The sequence below is a fragment of the Zonotrichia albicollis genome, chromosome 4, assembly GCF_047830755.1.
Source record: "Zonotrichia albicollis isolate bZonAlb1 chromosome 4, bZonAlb1.hap1, whole genome shotgun sequence".
Lineage (NCBI taxonomy): Eukaryota > Metazoa > Chordata > Aves > Passeriformes > Passerellidae > Zonotrichia > Zonotrichia albicollis.
Window position 1 is genome coordinate 71808806 of NC_133822.1, and position 20192 is coordinate 71828997.

Genomic DNA, 20192 nt, shown 5'->3' on the forward strand with positions numbered 1-20192 from the left:
CTTCCTGAAAAGAGGCTGGAAATTGCCTGCTGACTGGAAGCTGAGAATATTTTGTCTTCCCTTAATTATATGTATGTCCTTTGCTTTTGTGAAGCTGCCTTTATCTTGGCCCTGTAGAGTTTTTTCCCATTTTTTCTCCCCCTGTCCCTGCTCTGAAGAGGAAGGGAGTGGTGGAGCAGCTTGGTGGGCACCTGGCATCCACCTCAGGTCAGCCAGCCACACCCTGCAGTCCTGAACAATGCTGCAATTCCAGCAGCTGCTTAAATAAGGAAACACTTCTTATTTTGGTTTAAACATTAAAAACCGCCAAGGAACATTAATTCAAAATATATTTAATCTTCTGTCTGCTTTATTTGTGGTAAGTACATTTAACTCTTCACTGTTGATGGCTTATAGTGTGTGAAATTTCCCATCCTTTTTCTGTCATTGTTTTGGACAATATTAGTGCCTGTGCAATTCTGAGCAGGAGAATAAGAGCTGGAGGAACTGATTGAGAACAGAATTGCTGCATACTGTCATGATGAAAAGTGAGACTTAGCAAGTGACAAAACCTACTTTAATTATATTTTACCATTACACTTAATAGCCTGACTTAATGGCATAGAACATTTTTTACTTTCTTAATCTTCTGCAGAAAAATGAATTGTGTTGAAATCCAAGCACACAAAAATTTACAAGTATTTAGGCCATCTGTGCAGATTGATTTTTCGTTTGTAGATATTCACTGATCACAGTGTCAAGTTGTTAGCACAAATGCATGCTTTTCCCCCCTGGAAAGTAGCTGGAAAATAGAATCCTGATTTTCTTATTAGACTTTAATGAATTGATTTTATTCAAGGTCAGCCAAGACTGCTTCTCTTGAAAGAAAAAAAAAAACAAAACAACCCAAACAAAAACCCCACTTTGACGTTGCAATGAAATTAAGAGGAATATATTATATATTCAAATGAGGTGGTCAGCTTCAAAACATACTCAGTCACATGTCTCAGTTTCCTTTTCTGCAGTTGATCAGCCTGAACCCAACCCAGTTCTGCCATGAGGTGCATGAAGGCACATTCCACATGACTGCTTTCCTCCCAGCTATTCAGATTTTTTTTGATGTCTAAACATTCTAATTCTAGGAAAAACTTTATATTGATTTTTGGGTAGATGAGTTTATTTACTGGGCTAAAAAGATAAAGTGGTTCTTGTTTTGTGTGCGTCACAAGCAAATACTCTTAAAAAGAAAATAAGAACGGCTTTTGTTTTTCTTCTATTAAATAAGTAGAGAAACTTTAAGGACAAAATGCCACTACAACCAAAAGACTGAAAAATGTCATAAATTTTCAAATAACTTACATATTCACTCTTGTCAAATGAGCCTCCTCCCAGTGCCCATTGAATTTCAGTTGCTGGCAGAGGCAGGATGTATCATTCAGACTCTGTTATGCATTCTTGCAGGTCCAGCTTGTAGATCAGCTAGAAACCCATTGGGTTTTTCTCTAGGTTATACTTGCACAGGTAGCAGTCTGTAATTGAAGCATTTGGTTGTACAGGACTGTAATTCACTGTTCCAAAGCCCTTTCTCAGGTGACTTGTAGGACTGTGAACAGCCGTGGGTGGCTTCAGGACACATCCTAAAGCCACTTTCAGACCAAGCTGGCATGTCGGATCTCAAGATTTCAGTCCTGAGATATTGGGCCACCGAGACCACCCTTGGGGGGGCTCGGGAGTCCTGGAATGTTGCCAGAAGTGTCTGGTAGCTGGACTTTAACCCTACACAGGAGACGACAAGGATGAGGGCTTCACCGGGTGAATGGTGAAGGGATTAGTTAATTAGAGGGTGAGACACAGGGTTTAGGATTTATGTACAGGGGGGTTTAGAGGAGTAAGATGGAGGAATTGGGGCGTGTCCTGTCCTTCTTCTTCTTCCTCTTCTCCTCCATCTTCTTTGGCCACGGTGGCACCTTTGGATTGGTTATTACTAAGAGTACACCGAGTTATAAGAATAGATGGTATTGGGGAAAAATGATAAATATTGTACACGTAACAATGGGTATAAAGATACGTGGCTGCCCGGGAGGGCAGACAGTGTGCTCATGGCTGACTGCTGAGCAGATCTCTGTTCGGCTGAAAGAAAATCTTTTAGATAAACAATTAATAAACACAAAAACCGAAAGAAGAACTGAAGCCTCTTCTCGTCCTTCGATACGCGGGCTGCCCCAAGGCCACCCCGGGCCTTTCCAGGCCCCTCAAACAGCCGAGATAAACCGGACACTGGCAGTCTCAGGGTCCAGTGCTGCAAAATGCAGAGTTCCTCCCCTTCTCAGTGTCTTTAAGGATGTGCTTTGCACTGCAGAGAAAAACATCATGTTATGAAATGCTGTGGAATAGCAAATCTCTATAAATGTCAGTACTTTCTGCACACACTGAGTTGTGGCAGCACAGAAAGCAAGTAGCACAAGATTTTATTTGTGTAATGTTTGTATAACACATCTGTTCTACTTTGGAATACCCAAACTGCCAAAGTTTTGCATTGTTTTGCTCACATGCTCAGGCCAGAAGCCCTTTGATCACATGAGAGTAGTAGATGGCCATAAATGAACAACACTTTTGGAAACTGAATGGGTTTTTATCTGAAAAGCAAATTTGTGTTCCCACATTTTGCTAAAATATTAGCAGTGTGTGGGTAGGGAAGGAAATGATGTTTGCTTAGTTTTGGAATGACTGCCAGCGAGTTGTGGAGGTGATTCATGCCCTGTGTGTGTACATAGCCTGGTAATTTGAGGCTGGATAAAGGCTACTGAAGTTTCCATCTTTATTCAGTCCTGAGCTTTCTTGCAGAAACATGTTACAGGGGAAAAACTGTACCTTGTGCACAAAGAAAAGAGACTGACACCAACTACACAGGTCACCCAAACAGCCTCTGCAGTGTAAAGCTTTCTAACCATGAGGATAAATCTGCCTTGTACTGGAGGTTCTCTTGTCAAGCCTCATTTCCCCCTACCCCACTGAAACATCAAACCCCGGCTTTTCATGATAAGAATTGGCTGCTTTGCTGGGTTATTTAAATTTGAAAGCCTAGGCTTTTTTTTTACTTTTTTTTCCTTCCCCCCCCCCTTTTTTTTCTTTTTTTCTCCTTTTTTTCCTTTTTTTTTTTACTTCTTTCCCCACTTTTTTCCTTTTATTTTCCCTTTCTTTTCTTTTCTTTTCTTTTTCCTTTTTTCCCTTTTTTATCTTTTTTCTATTTTTTCCTTTTTCCCCTGTTGTTTTTAGTTTCCTTGTTGTTTTTAGTTTCCTTGTTGTTTTTTTCCTTTTTACTTCTCATTCTGTAGAAATGCAGGGCACAAAGAGTAGTTCACATAGTTGTTTAAGAGACTTGGGCAAGCAGAAAACAATACAGGATGCTTAGTACAGGATATTTGGGTTTAACTGCTAAATATTCAGGCTAATAGTGCAATGTAAAGCTTCAGCTGGTACAGAGTGTACCCCTACCTGCAGCTGCAGAGTGTATTTGCTTAAAAAGCAAGTTTAATCCCAGATGATGGGCATAATACTTGTGACCAGTGTTCATGAGGAAATGGGACCTCAGGAGGAATTAATTTCTGCAAGTCTATGGCAATTGGAAGGACAAGGGGCAATATATTTTATAGTTGATGGTGTATCAGAGGGACTCAGTGACTGCAACTGCTACTGCACTCCCCGGACTTTTACATAAATAACCCAGGGTTTTAGTGATGAGGATTTCAGAGACTTGTGGAAATAGATACTCCTTAAGATGTTGCACAGGAAGCATGTTCCTGCACTCAGTTTGACCAGATGTCCTAGTTGCAGCTGTCTGTGCATGTGCTCTTGGCTAGTTCTGTGTTAAAACTCTGTTATTTAAGTACATATTTGAGCACTATCACTTCTACTGAGCTCAGTGTACGCTGAAGTCTCTGTTTAAACTCCTTTTGGTTTCACTGAGGTCACAGTTCTGTCAAATTCATGAAGATTTTGCTGCTGGTTTCCCTGAACTAACAGATGTACTTATGTGTGCTGATAGGTAGTTATCTCACTAATGCACAAAACCAGAATTTGTATTGCTACCATTTCTCTCCACAGACTTTTATTTCCAACAAAACAGCTCTCTATGTATCTCCTTATATATATATCTTGCAGAATTTTTTGTTTTGCCCTTAGAAGAGGCCAAAAATGCACACCTCTTTAGAAATAGTTTCTTCCCATGTGTTTTTTCCAGAATCAGAAATGCCTATCCTGCTTTTGATTTGAAGACAAATACTGGGAAAATCTGGACTATCACAACAAGGTTCCCAGAGCATATCCTTGGTGGAACAAAATTCAGATTCAGCATTTGGACAGATTTTTCACCACATCCTCTACTTCTTACACAACATGGTAAGTGGTTATGTACAGGGGAAGCACATCAAGCATGAAATAAAAGGAGAAATTCCAAGGAGGTGGGAAGAATCAAGGAGAATAATTAAGAATTAGAAGAGTTTGCCCATGAAGTTTGTGGAGTCTCCAGGCTTGGAGATTTTTAAGGTTTTACAAGACAAAACCCTGAAAAAGGTGGTCTGAATTCAGTATTGAACCAGCTTTGCAGGGAGGAGGTTCTTCCCAACCTAAATGATTCTGTCATTAATGACAATGAGCTCCTGTGCATCTTGTATCTGTGATTAATGGGAGAATTTTTAATTCCAACTCTAGTAATTTTTATTTCTGCAACATATGCAAAATAAATGAATTTTTTTTCTCCCCCTCTCTTCTTATGCTGCTTTATTAAGTCACAGTCTTTTTTTTGTCTTTCTTTTTAATTAATATTTTCTTTAGTTTTCAAGGAATTAGTTGACTCTAATAGGCTGAGTATTAATTATCCTGAACTTGTTTAGACCAGGCAAGCAGTAAGGTTGAAGTAGAAGTACTTTTTTTTTTGTCCCATCTAATGTAAAGTATTGTTGAGTTAGGCAAGAACTTTTGGCAGAGTAAGGAAAGGAAGATGGATTTACAGAGTGGAAATGAGTGATACTAGCAAGTTTTGGATTTTTTTTCCCAATGAGTGACCTAAAAAAAGTATATCTTACAATTTTAATTCAAGATTTTGTGCCACTCTTTATTTTCTGGACTGTGTAAATTCAGCCAGTGAGCACTGCAGTTTAAACATCAAACCAGATGAGTTGCTTACAATGGCAAGTTGTCAGAAGTTTAAATTATTTAAACTGGTAAAATCAGTAGAAAAATGTGTAATCAAAGTGTCTTTTTAAGGAAAACCAAACATTTTGCAAACAAAATTAATATTTTCAGAAGGAGCTTTTGAATCCATTCATACATTTGTTATTCTCAGGGGAAAAGCAAACCAAAACAAAAAGCAAGCTATGGTGACCTACTCTGTTTTATTTCAGCTTTGTTAATGTCATAACCCCCTCCCCTGGGAATGCCACCTGTTCTCTGAAGTTTTCCCATCCCCTTCAATGGAAAACCAAATTTATCAGACCTGTTTCTAGATTATGCAGCTATTCTTTTCCATTTGTGATCAATTCTTCTAAAATGAAGAGGGGAAACCATGTTGGCAAGTGTTGGAAAATGGCTTAAAAAACTGAAGTGGACTGGAGAAAATTCTCAAAATTCTAAAGTGTTTCTGAACAGCAGGTTGTACAAACTGACATAGTACTTTCTAATTTATAGGGATTATGTATATTTTTATACTATTATAAGGCTAAATTATATAATATTTTTTATATTAAATATGTATTTAATACCTGCTTTGCACATGTATTAAATAATATAATATTTTGCAGATTTAAAATACATTAGAATATTAATTTACTTATTTTTTATGGCTAAAAGGGTGTGCATAGCAGAAACAATACCAAATAACATTCTGGAGCTTTTTGGCATCATAAGTGGCTACAGAGTCAACTTTTGCATCATTGGCAATGTACCAAAATGTTCATCAGGAAAATGAAAAAGAAAAAATAATGCCATTTGTCTCTTCCTTTCCTCCTGGGAATATTGCTCATCTCTTCTTCTGTCCAGCTGCCCAGCAAATTGCTCATTTCCTCTAAAAGGACATGGATTCTATGTTAGGTAGAATATTTGAAGAAAAATTAAAAAAAAAATAAAATCAAGTGTGTCTTGATCTAATTCCTCTTGATGGAGCTAGTCTGCAGCAGTTGTTAGGAATTACAGGAAAAAAACCCCTTATTTTCTCTGCTCAAGTATATAGCTGCAATTCTCCAGCAAGCTACTATTAATTTTCCTTGCTATCTTTATTTACAGCTGGCTGTATCACTCACAACTTAATTGTGGAGATCCTCAGGTGCACAAATCAATACCCAGCCCGGGAGGAATGCCTTCTGAGTGTTTGTGGGGCTGATGAATTCTTACAAAAGTAAGTACCTCATTAAGCCACCAGCCATGTCAACAGAGCCACGGGGAGAGCTGGGGTGTCGGGTTCCAAACGCTCCACGTGTGTAACAAACAGAAAAACAGAAACTTCCATAGACACTCAAAGTTTTGATCTGCAGCCTTAGAAGAAGCTTGGATTGATGGAAAAATACAATATGCAGATTGTATGTATAAAAATACAATATACAAATGTTAAGCAGAAAAATCTTAAACTTGTATTTCTGTAGTTGTGAGAATATGCCTCAGAAGAGTGAGAAACTGAACTGGTAAGATGGTGAAGGGTTTATAGTGTAAGAGTGGGGTTGTATAGAATAGCTAAGAGTTTAGAAGTTGTAATAGAAACATCTGTGTGCATGTGAGACAGAAGCCATAGGACAAATGTATCCACAGTGCAGGAGAAGTAAAGGTGATAGGTTAAAAAAGCAAAATGAATTCTGTGGCAACTGTCTGTTGGGTTTGGAAAGTTCTGTACTGCCTTGTAACGAAGAAACTTGTCACTACTTTAAGCTATGGCTGACTGCTTGCTCCTCTAAAATCTCTCAGCCTCTGAGAGTGATGTTTACCTGAGCAATGAATTGTTCTTAGCCTGAAAATAGTCCCACCCCTTCATTTCTAGTGGTGACCATGGTACACGTGTAGTTTCTGAAACTCCTGAAACACGTGGTGCTTGTGTTCTGTAGAGAGGATGGTGTACTGCAGTGCAAGGATTCAAATCCTCTTTTATGGAAGCTTTGTGCAGCTTTTGTTTGTTTGACTCTGTTGTCCTTCTGGTGATTCTCATCTGTGATACAAGGATGCTGCTACCTCCACTAACTCATAGGGGTGTTATAAGCAAGTCCTCAAAGGGGGAAATCACCCAAGAGTGCTATTATGAATTATTTATTTATGCAGTGTTATGCAGCTGCAGAGGAGGTAATTTTTCTTCATATCCAGTTGCAGCAGTAACAAAACAAATGAAGTCAGCACTGTGGTGCTGAATGCAAGATAAAAACACATTAAACATACAAGCGGGTCTTTCTGAATGCAAATAGTTTACAAGTGGGGAAATAAAGGTAAGCTCTTGTGGTGGTTGAAAGCACCACCAGACTCAGCTAGTTGTTTTTTTGCCCTGTGGCAACTTAAATTCAGGTGTCAGCCAAAGTGAGCAGGTTCTGTGTTAAAGCAGCTGAAGTGCAGGCACTTGCCAGCAGGGCTTTGTGGACACTGGCTCTCAGCAGAGGGTCTGGCATAGTTCTGTGGTACTGGCACTGCAGCAATCACAGCTCATCTGTTAGAGGTGTAAAGAGTGTTAGACAAAATAGTATACGGCTGCAATTGAAAGGGAAGATTCTAGAAGCAGTCATATTTACAGCAGAGTGTAAAAATTACCTGAAGTAGCCTAGAGCAAGTCAGTTTGATTAATGAAAGCCACACAGTTGTGAGAGCAAGTGTCACACAGTGAGAGTTAGCTTTGCTCTGTATCCATCTGGAGCACTTCTACCCTTACACAGGCCAAATGCTCATATGTTCATAGTGAATTACATCTGGCAACTAAAGATGCCAAGATTGCCTCTTCAACATTTCTGAGCCCACTCTTCCCTCATTCCAACCTTGGTAAAGCAGGAGCTGGAACACCAAAGTGTAAATCATTAGAACACCAGAAGCACCAAGCAGAGAGCCAGGTCATACACAGATCTGTTAGTTACAGAAGAAGACCAGGCATTTATATTTTTTGTTCCCAAGATGCTCTTCTGATTTCAAAGAAATTGCTAAAAAATGGAAAGAATGTACCATTGTATTGAGGGTGAGCTCAGTGCAGTATGTGCTGAAGAGTTTTGTTTTCATTGTTGGGGAGAATACATCAATAGCAGACTCTAAATTCCTGCACTTTTAGAATCTCTGCACGTCTCATTAGCAGTGAAATAACGTCAGTAACGTTCTCAGCTTTCTTACTTTGCTCCTCCAGTGTCATTCACCAAGCTCTGAGCTGCACTGAAACTTCAGCAGTTTGTAATTCTAGATTGTGCTGTTAAATTCAGCTGCCTTTCTTCTCCCTCTTCAAGGGAGCCCTGGATCTGAAATGTGAAACCCCAGACCTTAAGGATCCCTTGGGTAGTTTAGCAGGGCCTGAGGAGTTGCCTCAGGGTGAAAGTTTTCCTGTGTGTGGGCTATCTTCAAGTGCAAATTGGTTTCCTCCCAATGTTACTAACAGAGTGATTTGATGCCCTTGTGCACAGTTCTTCCCCAGAAAAGTATTTGGAGTCAATTCACGGATGAATTCCAGTAGAAGTTCCCAAAGTTCTAAGACAGCAAAGGGAATAAATATTCTGCTGCTCCTGCTGTACTGTAATCCAGAAAAAAACACCTAAAGTGAAGCCAAAAAGGTGATTTGATGAACTGTTCTCAGAGCAGAGTGCTTTAGTGAAGCAGACAGCTTTGTCAAGGTTTGTCAAAAGCTTTCATTTCCTGTTATATTGGATTGTATTAATGAGCACTTCACCCCACCTCCTGCAGAAGCACCTGAAAGACTTGATGATTTTTAGAATCCATTTAGCTGTGAATGAGAGGGGGAAGGAAAACCACCTCTGTGCTAATGACCATTGCACCCAGCAGCAGCAGATTTCACTGTCCATCACTCCCTTCCTACACAGAGATCCCCAGGCTCACATCCTGCCTGACTCATGAGTAGAGCATCAGATTTCAATAACCAGATTTTAAAGATATCAGAAGATAGCATATAGATTGCAGGCCAGTCTGTAATTAATACAGCCATCTGTACAATTCTGATTCGGAAATTCTTTTGTTTTCTGGTCTTTTTACTGTAGAAAACGTGGCTTTGCTGAAACCTTCTGGTTTTCTTTTTCATCCCATCAAGCAAACCTAGATCCCCATTTAAATCTTGCTCTCACACTTCCCTATCTCTCCTTAGATTTAAAATGGATACCCCTAAATATGATTTTATGATGCCTTTCATGAAAAATATTATATAAAAGTAAATTTAATTGTGCTTAAGCGCCTTGTGTCAACTCTTGGCTCTTAATGCCATCACCTAGCCAAAACCAACCCTTCTCATCTGTCAGCAATTAATCAATCCTCTCTTTTTCGAAAAACAGGCCATAATCTCAGGTCATCCTGAAATACCTAACTCAACAAAACATATGAGAGAATGTGGATGTTTTAAAATGTGAATATAAGAATGTAGAGGTTTTAAAAAAATTCCTCATTATTTTATTGGTGTGTGTACTAGCAATAGGTTGCAGTAGTGTAGATCACCAAAGGAATACTGATAGGCTTTATTTCTAAACATCCTTTTATTCTAAGGTGTCAGAGTATTTAAAGTTCCATCCACACCCTCACATGGTATAATTTGCACAGCTACCTTATTGCTTTGCAGTTCAGCCACCACAGTGAGCAGGGGAATGGAACTGAAAAATCTAAATGCTTATCTTTTCTTCTAACGTGCTTGCATGTGATCTTACTGATGACATTTTTTTGTCTTACTAATTCTGTTCTCTGGGAATTGAAACCTAAATAAAAATTGGTTTTCACTCAAAGTGAAGTTTAAGCTATTAATTATAAACTGACATAGACATAATCATACACATTGAAATCGTAAGAAGCAAGCACCTTTGGATGAATACGTTCTTTGTGAAAAGTAAACTTAATTTTCTCTTGTCGCTGCAGATTAAGTTTCTTGTTCAGAGATGCTACCAGCTGAGTTACTTTAAAAAAATAGTCTGTTTGAACTGTATTAAGATTTGGAGCTTATGGCTCCAGTGAACCTTGCTGTGAGGAAACAAGCAGTGATGGAGTTTCAAATGATAGGGGGTTTTCCCTTTCTTATGTTTAGATATTTTGTGAGACCACAGGGAAGTCACTTGGACCAGTCATTACCACGCCTCCTAAAGACAAAGATTGCATTTCTCTTCATGGCATTCTCATCAGAGCTGTGCTCTCCATGTAATTTCAGAAAAAAAATAAGGGGAGAATTGTTGAGTTAACAAGGTTGTAGAACTTCCATTTTTGTTTCCTTTACAGAGCTCAGAGTGCTATAAACCAGTTACTAATAATCATGTTATCCTCCAAAGAGGATCTATAATTTTTATCTCAGTAGTACTGGTATGGTAGCAAATCTGCCTGGGGTACAGCTAAAAGCTACTTTGTCAATCTGTGGCAAAGCTACACTTCTATTTCTTGTAGCACGCTTTTCATCTATACCAGGTTTCCACATTATTTTGTTGCGGCATTAATCAATTTTGTCTAGTCCCTTGTGTAACAATAGCTGTCAAAACTTTTCTCTTTGTATTTGTGCAAATTAAATCCATTCATTAAGTCAACTTCATGGCCACTTCTGCTTGCAGTGTTTCAGGCAGCCTTGCTGTGTCAATAAAGACTTGGCTGATGGATAGTATCTGCTTCACACAGCAGAGGCTAACACAAACCACTAATGTAAAAGCAGTTATAACAACAAAATTAAGTTTCTCTTGCTGCAGCTTGTTTTGCCTGGAAGCATGGTGGCATGGAAAAATTATACTTGGAAAAGACAGCTTTTATATATCTGTGGTTCAAGATTGTTACTTCATAGGAGGGTACAGCTCCTCTGTATTTGTCTAGCTGTACCAGTTCCTGTCACTGGCATTGCAACAGGAATCTGTATCCTGGAGGAATCAGGAAAAGATGACTCAGGGCTCATGGATGTCTCTGCAATATTCTTGTTACTATGCCTGTCCACAGGCTGGAGGTGAGGCAGAATGAAAAGAGCAGGAATAATAGTGAGACATTAAGTAAAAAACATCTGTTGAGGCAGTTCTAAAATGTTAAGGAAACTTCCCAGCCTGACCAATTAAGGGCTCTCTGGCCTTGTTGTGAAAAGAGTCTGTGCCTGTTCATGGCCTGCTGCCCTTTCCCACCACCCAGAGCACCATCTGCAGCTTGCACTGCACTGAATGTGTTCCTCAGCCAGAGAGGATCAAGATAAAAAGTTCATCATTTTAGTGATGAGGCAAGCATGATTGGGTGAAATGAAGAGAGGAAAAATACTCAGCAAAGCTGTGGGTAGGCAGAACACAGAGATGAGAGAAGGAGAAGCAAAAGAGAACACATCCATTGGTACAGTCCCAGGAACTGGGAATTGGCCACTTGAACTTTGAAAATGGATTTGAGAAGGGTTTATGGGATGTGCTTTGTACCAGTATGGGTATTTGACTGTGTTGGTGTTCACTCCTCCCACTCTTACATTTGTATGTTCTGCTCTTGAAATCCAGAAATTTTGCAGCTGCATGGAGGTGCTATCAAAGGTGATACTTGCTTCAGGTATTTTTGTCAGATGGAAATGAGTTTGTCCCTTGTGATGTTTAATATATTTGTTTAAAAGAAGAATCCTGTAGATGTACACATTTACAGCTCTTGTAACCTCAGCAGTGAGTGTTATGTTACTTGCACTGTAGTGTGGGAGCAGAGCATTTACAGGATGTGTAAGTTCCATGTAAATGTGCAGAATGCCATTTAAGTTTATCCATTCAATTGTGCTGAAGACTTCTGCTGCCATGTGAGAGAGGAGTCTTATCTAAGTCACATTTTCTATGACTTGTTCATAGGGGTGAACAATTTGGTTTTGTTTATTTTTTTAACTAAATCCAGCCTTTTATTCAGACATTCTATCAAAAGCCCTTTTACGTAGAAATACAGTTTACATTTAAACAGAGTTTTTCAAGCAAAAAAAAAAAAAAATCATCTTCATGGCCCAGGGAGTTCTGAAACAACTTACCATGCTGTAAAACTGTATAAATATGGAATATCCTTTTTTATGCTTCTGTGGCTGAAGGCTCAATAAAACATCCTGAATCTAATTGGACACACACCAAAGTTGTAACTGATGATGCATACTAACTTGTTTTGGTGATGAATTTACCTTTGTAAAAATCATTGTTGTTTTTTTCATTAATCCCAAAGGACTTTTTCAAATGCAAAAATATGTTTGCCTCAACCCTGAAATATTTCTTGAATTATTTCACCTCTTTAAAACAAGATGTGAAGGAGAAAAAATGAAATTATTTTTGTTCCAAGTGATTTTAAGATTGACAAACCAAAGCTGTGTTCTAATTTAGAAAAGGTTGCCAAGAGCAGTAAATGGAAAGAGGCAAATAAGATTAAGGCATTCCCTTGTCATGGGCTGCTGCATCATCTTTGACCAGCAGCTTAGTTTATAGGATCCATGCCAGCTGAGTGAGTCTGATCTTAGCTGGCACATGATTTGAGAAAGAAAAACACGAACTCTGCTTTTGCCACCTCTGTGTGAGCTGCACAGGGGGAAAACTTAGACTTCTTTGAGAACCAAGGGTCACCTGTCTTGATGGATGTGATTTCCACACCTACAGCTAATATTTGATTTTTGAGTTGGGTGTCAGACAGTACAAGTCATTCTGCAGAAATGTATTCATAACCAGGACACTGCACTGTTTGGCTTTGAAGAATATGCATAAATATCAAGGTTTGGGAGCATATGCAGCTTGTCAAGGATATTTTCTCTGTGTCCTTGTTGTTCTCTTTCAGAATTTAATGGTCAATGATACAACTAAGCAATTATTATTTGTTTTCCTAGAAAACATGCCAGAACCATCAATTTTCACAGAAGCAGGTGCCAAGAACTGGGTTTGTATTATTCAGTCTTCTTTGCATTTAGAATTTAAACTGCTAGAGCTTTTAGGAGAGGTAGCCAGGATAAACGCAGGCAGTGGCAAGCAGAGATAACCATTTATTTGTTGTTTTTCCCCCAAACTGCAGCAACTGTACTTTGGGAAGCCACGAAAGTCTCCGCAAGGCAAGCACCTGCATTCAGCTCCGCCTGCACCATGCTGCTCATCTGGAGCACAGCTTGGCTAGGACAGTAAGTAACTTTGTTTTCTCTCCCTTTCCTTCAGTATCTTTGTGTCACATTCATATTTGCTGCTTTCTTTCCTTTTATGGGGAGCTGTCACTCTACTATGAAGTACTCAGAGCAGGAAATTTCCTTCAGCTGAGCAGTTACAAGCAAGAAATTTGACCAGGGGCTTTACACAAAATTACAGTTCTTACAGCTAGTTGGTGACCTTTAATTAGATTTTGGTTTTTTTAGGCCATGAGATTTATCAGCTTTAGCAGTCTCTGAAATTCTAGGGAATGGTCTGCCTATCCTATTTTTTTTCAGAATTTCTGATGTCCCCACATTCTGATCATCTCAGGAAAGCATTAATCTTCATAGTGAACAGGCAGCAAAGAATACTTACAGCTTTCTAACAAGAGGCTCACTTGCTTTCAGAAAAGGATTTTTGAACTAAAGCAGACAGGAAGAGATATTTCCTGAGAGTTCAAAACCCTTTTTTTTCTTTTTTTTTTTTGTATATATCAGTGTTAATATTTTGCCAGGCATAATGATGTAAGAGTTAACATAATCACAGATGAGAGAAGTCAGAGGCTTGTCATGATGAGAAGGTGGAGACTTTTCAATTATTTAAATATTTGTGGCTTTCTAGAGAGTTTGTGAAGTTCAGGCCATTAGAAAACATTCAGCCTCTCGAAGAATTTGTGGACCCTCCAGTTAGGGTTTAAGTGGGAAGGGTGACATTTTAAGATCTCAAAGTGAATTATTGATCAGCCCTTTTCAGGGACAGGCACAGCTCTGAAAGCTTCAGGCCATGAAGTTATTTCATGTTACTAATAATAGTAAAGAGCAGGAGCAGGCCTTGAGGTGGAATCAGTCACAGACACGGAGTTTTCCCCCAGCTCCAGGGCATGCTTGTGACGGGGCACTGGTACAGAAAGGAGAGGTTCTGCTCACAGCCAGCAAGTCCATCAGGACCAGAAAAAAACCTAACAGATAAAGCTTATAGAGTGACTTGTGAGCTGCAGTGTTTCTTTCACTCTGGACCTAGTTCTATACATTTATTTAGGTGTAAAGAAACCTGAAACCTGTTCGAGCCACACTGAATTCAAGGATCTGATGTAGTCTACACTGAACTCTTATTTAGTGTTCTTGTTGCTGTTAGGTAAAACAGCATTTCCAATGCTGTAAAATGCGTTGGAAAGTCACAGAATGAGAATCAGGTTATGGGGAAAAAAATGCTTCCCTCAGAATTCATATAGAAATATGCAAGAATTATGCTTTTAAAAAACAAAGTAGGCAGAAACTTTGGGATTTTTAAGATTCTTCAGCTGTTTCAGACACTTATGCACATACCCAGATACTGTTTATTTCTGTGGAATAACGTGCTCTTGAGGAGAACTTCATCTCTGCTCTCAATGATCCTTCTAAATTTTGAAATATGGAATATGTTTCATTATAAAAGTCTCCACTAAGTTTGTAGTTTAACTGGTGTTACAGAAGCAAGATAATCACCCACATGTAATCAGATAGTAAATAATTTACATAAACTCACCCGTTGCTGTAGTTCATCAAATCCTCTTGGGATCCTATCAATCACACACATGTGATGCTTTACAGGCTGGGTGGTCAAACATAAGAAATTGGTTCCCGGAAAGGTGGCTGGTGCCTCGTGTCTATCAGTCCCTTAGTGAGAGGCATTCAGACAATGTCCTTTGTAATGAGCTTTCATTCATGGGCAGCCCCAAAGGGGTGAGGTAGTTGGACTACATGAGAATTGTAGGCCCCCACCAGCTAAGCTATGTCCTCTCTCCCTTCCATTGCCGTCCCCTTCCATTTCCTTGTGCCCTTCCTGTAAATCCAAATTACACTGACTAACTTCCAGTCAGCTAGGACCTTCTTAGATTGTCAAGACCTTTGGAAGAGGACTGAGAGGATCCAGCCATGAGATGAATCCCACCAAGGCCTTGTGGACCCAGAAACATTTTTTGGTCATGAAACGCACGTTCTGGAAAGGACCGTGTGGTTTATTGGCTGAAGTACCAGAGGGGATCCTGAGAAGCCGAAGTCATTCGGTGCCGTTTTGTGTTTCCAGAGGAGCAGCACCAGGGCCAGCCGGGCGCTCACGTTCTCTCAGTGGCGTCACCTCACGTGAGGCTGCGGGAAGGGGCGTTGGAGGGCCCTGGAGCTGCTTCCTGCCTTTGGGCACTCTCAGCATCCACGGGTCTGCTTCTGGCAGCCCAGCGCTGCTGCTGCTCCTGCACCGCCTGCATTGCCCACAGCACGACGGCCATGACGGGCTGCACGCCCCTCTCAGTGTCCCTGCTCCGGTGCGGGCGGCCAGCCGGGCCCACGGCGCACTCGCTGTAGTCGTCGTCCCCTCGCACGGAGTGCAGCAGCTGCTCCATGGGCTGCCGGCACACGGGGCAGTTGTCCTTGGTCATGGCCCACTGCTGGATGCAGCTGAGGCAGAACTTGTGCATGCAGAAGGTGACGTAGGCCGGCCTCCTCATGGGGCCCAGGCAGATGGGGCACTGCGCGTCCTCTGCCGCCTCCATCGCTGCTGCCTGTGGCGGCTGGCTCCGGCTGCCAGAGCTGCTCTGCTTCGTGTCTTTTTTGGCAGTGGATGCCATGTCCTGCCGGGGGAGATGGGCAGAGTGCTGGATGCAGGAGGGGCTTGCTCAGGGTCTTAAGCTGCTCCCTCTCACCAATCCTGCAGCACCAGGTGTCACACGAGCAAAGGGACGGGGCCTATCCTGGGGGTGAATGATGGAAATGCCCAGGTCCTTCAAGCGGGAAAGCTTCCCAGCACCAGGTGTCACATGTGCCAAGGGGGCTGCCCAGGGGGTGAATGATGGAAATGTCCAAGTCCTTTAAGAGGGAAAGCCTCCCAACACTGGGTGTCACACAAGAACAGGAACAGGGCCTACCCTGGGAGTGAATGGTGGAAATGTCCAAGTCTTTCAAGAGGGAAAGTTTCCCAGCTCCAGGTGTCACACAAGGACAGGGCCTACCCTGGGGGTAAATGGTGGAAATGCCCAGGTTCTTCAAGAGGGAAAGCCTCCCAGCTGCCCAGGGGGAAATCTCCCCTCCCAATCCCCCTCTGCTGCTGAGACGGCACCCTCCTGGGTGTTTACACTGCCTGGGTGTGCTAGGCCTGGGAAAAATCTGGGCTGACCTAGCTGACACAACATGCTGGGTCATCTGTGACATTATAGCCCATTGCTAGGTGAATCCATAGTCAGACTGGTTCCATAATTGGTGATGTCATAATCTAGCTGTTGCACTAGCTGATTGCTCTAGATCCCTGCAAAATGAGTTGTCTTCCTTTCTTTCTCTTCTTCCCTTCTTTCCTTTCCTTTAGTACTCTGGAATGAATCCTATCAAGGCTCTGTGGACTTAAGAACATTCAACTGCTGCAGCTGACCCCTTACAACTCCAGTGTCCACAAAGGGAAGGTCACTGTTGCTGCAGCTGTGCTTCTCCAGCTAAGAGGACTGGGAAGCCCCAGGTTTATCAGTAGTCTTAAAAGACTGAGGCAAAACAAGCCCCAAAATCCTCTGCTTTTTCTGTATGCTCATTTGCCAGTGGGACCATGTTTGTCAATGAAGATGTTTTCTTTGGACACCCACCTGCTGCTGACATACTTAATAAACCTCCTTGTTTTCTGGCACAACCAAAGCTGGTGGAAGAAATACCCAGGTCCTTCAAGTGGCAAAGCCTTTCAGCTGCCCAGGGTGATGCTTCCCCTCACAGCTCACCTCTAACTCTTCATCATCTCTCCCTCTGGACCGTCTCAGTGTGAAACCAAAGGAGAATTGATGCATGCCCTCGGCCATGTTGTCTGCCTTCTTCATGTCTTCCATGTAGGCATGGCACTGGAATATCCCACTGCCTCCACTCTCCCTACCTGGGTTCAAACACATCCTGTTGCCCCACTGAATCGAATTTAAAGCTCTGTTTCTAAATCCAGCTACCTTGTTTTCCTAAGCACTCTTGGTCCCACTGGTGCCTACATAGTGCCACCCAGTGTAACATAAAATAGTCAGCAAATAAAATTTCAGATCAAAACATCCTGAACACATCCTGAGAACATTCTGACTTTGGAAAATACCATGCTAACATCTCCAATATGCATTCTTTTTTATCAGAATAATATATGTCACCATACTCCTCTCTTTCACAGTGTGAGGATGACCAAAGAAGGTTCAGTGTGAATGAGCTGTTAGAAGACACTTGTGCCTGGAGACTGATCTGGTAAGCTGCTATTCAGCAATATTTATGTTTCTAATTGTTTATATTTGTGGGAAGCCTCCTTGCACCAAAGGACAATTCTGGGAACTACTGGGGACAGGAATGATACCAATGAGAAAGACAATTGGTTCAATATTTCAGACTTTTTCTTTTTGGACCTTAGTTGTTGCTTAGCAAAAATCAATGTGTTTTGGATCCATGTAATATTTCCCAATTGTCTCCTTTGCATATTACTGAAGTTTTCATTGAAGGTTTCATTTTTCCCAAAGATTCCCATGATTGAAAGTGTCAAAATTTTCACGTATGTGTTGCTGTTAGAGAATTTTTTGGCATTAAATATTGTAAAACTAGTAGGTTTGCTTTTTATTAGGACTATATTTTCCCAGTTCAGTTATCTTTAAATCTCTTTTTTTTTCTTCTTTTTTAATGGAGGTTAACTATGATGGGCTTTTAACTTGGCAGTCAAAGCTGATGGTAAAGCCAGTCTGTGATGGACAAACACTAAATGAGATAGATTCCTTATTCATCTTTAATTGTATTCTATTTAGATAAATTCTAATTTTAGGTAAAGAAGCTGTTGACACTTTTTGCAATGTTTTCCATCACTGTGTTATAAAGTAATTTGCCATCAAAAGTAAACTTAAATGACACACCTGTCATTTAGCAGATGGAGGGAAACAGAGGAGTAGTGACTTTTTTTGGGGGGGTACCTGGTGCTTACTGGGGACCCATCTGGCTTCCTAGGAGCATGGCCCAAATTTCCATTCTGGTCCTTGCTCTAAAGAACTCAGTACAAGACATAAATTTTACAGATGGCAAGTGTATGAAATTTGGTAGCACAGAGGATGTCTGCAGGACAGGATCATTTGCTGTGGGTCCCTTTTCTCCAGGCTAAGCAATCCCATCTCCCTCTTCCCGTTAGAACTGTGCTCCAGACCCATCCCCAGCTCTGCTCCCTTCTGTGGACGCACTCCAGCAGCTCCATGACCTTCTTGTGGTGAGGGGCCCAACTCTGAGAACAATCACATGGGACCAGCTCCCAACAATTCCCTTCACCCACAACCCTCTGGGCCCACGCATGCATTTGGGCACTGCTTAGTGAGGCAGAATGGTGATAAACAGCATTTTAGAAGGGGAACCTAGCATTTCCCCATAGCAGGGGCTGCTGCCAGGAGACTGAAAAACGAGAGTTGCAAGTCCATGCTATGTAGTTGTCATCATCCTCCCATATAGACCAGCTGGGAGCTGTGACTGCCTCTCCTGTTTGTGCTTTTCTTATTTCCGTTTCAAAACTCTTGCACCATATTGACTTGCTAAAATCTAAAAAAAATGTCCTTAACATCAAAGAAGTACTAAATGTTCAAAGGTTGGTTAGGCTTGCCTTATTTGTACACAGCTATAATGATGCACAAGTATGTCTGTGTGATAAGATATGGGTATTATTAGTTATCTGGCAGACAGTGACTCAGGATGGCATTAGTAGGGGTATTTCAATCATCATTACAACTTGCTGGGTTTGTTTCCTATTAATGATGCAAAATTATGGCTGCTTTATGCCAAAAATTCTCCAGGGGAAAAGAAACTGATGGGAAATATGCTAATTTTTTGAAGTAGCATTGTAATTTAGGAAATTATTCTGCATTTTAACCTGCATTTTGACCAACCATGCTAATAAACATGCTCACCTCCATGGAAAAAGACAACAAGGCAAGCTCATGTGTTCAGATATATTTTTGAGCTGGGCAAGGCTGGGAAAAAGATGTTATGCCTGAGGACTTGGTCAAAGCAGAGTGACAACTTGTATTAGCTATGATTTAACAGGATTACAGGAGGAATTTCCAGGCAACTGCTCCACATACAAACTGCCTGGCTAGATAAAGCCAGTGCAGATTGAAAATAAAAAGCTGTAAAGGCAAAACTACCTGTAGGAGGAAGTGAATATTTGGCATCTCCAGGGAAATGCACTGTGGTATCACCACAGAGAAGGCCACCTAACTTTTCTTTATTCTGTGTTTTATTTCAGTGCAATGAATCTCCTTTTCCTGTCATGCAATATAGATAATGAAAATCTGATCATGTACCATGAAACCTGTTCTTTGGGCTGCAGTTGCAATTCTAAGTTCTGATTGCCCAGTTGGCCCAACTAAAATACATGAGGACACACTTGCTCTATAAATAGTTTATTTGCTTTGAAGCTCTGAAAAAATATCAAAATATTTTTGGGACTTTCAGCTACCAGACTGCAATGGAGATGGAGGTGTAGGGGGAAATTTCTTCTAAGCCTTCTGAAGAGGAACAACTTAATAAAAGATTGGTGAAGGATATAAGAGTAGAATTTAAAAGGCTAGAAAAAGGTGATAGAGCATAACAAACAACAAAGAAGAATTTCAGTTGTAATTTCCACTTTTTCATATAAGCATGTGCAAACCCCAACTACCTCTGCTGGCCATCAAGGTAATGATGTGTCCCTTTTACTAACCAGTGGGCTAGGCAAGGTGTAAAACTGGGAATTACAGTTTCCTTATCCTTTCCTGATGATTTGACCCTACAGAGGAGGCTTGCCAGGACGATGCCTTAGCAATGGTCTCACAGGCACCTGTTTTTGTTTTGTTCAGCTGACGAACGAACGAGAATTTCACAGTGCTTGAAACAAGAAAATTACACAAATGCTTCTTAGAAGTAAAAATCTGAATCTGGTTGTCTGTTAGGGATA

At 40.8% G+C, this 20192-nt stretch overlaps 1 protein-coding gene across 1 annotated transcript in view; it reads left to right on the forward strand.

The window, feature by feature from the left end:
• The window catches only part of PIK3C2G (phosphatidylinositol-4-phosphate 3-kinase catalytic subunit type 2 gamma), a 198752-nt gene that overhangs the window by 12747 nt on the left and 165813 nt on the right, over nt 1-20192 (forward strand). The window contains exons 6-9 of the mRNA XM_026790362.2: nt 4220-4377; nt 6259-6370; nt 13150-13252; nt 17412-17482. Coding sequence (XP_026646163.2) covers nt 4220-4377; nt 6259-6370; nt 13150-13252; nt 17412-17482 — 444 coding nt within the window. The remainder of the gene's footprint in view (nt 1-4219; nt 4378-6258; nt 6371-13149; nt 13253-17411; nt 17483-20192) is intronic.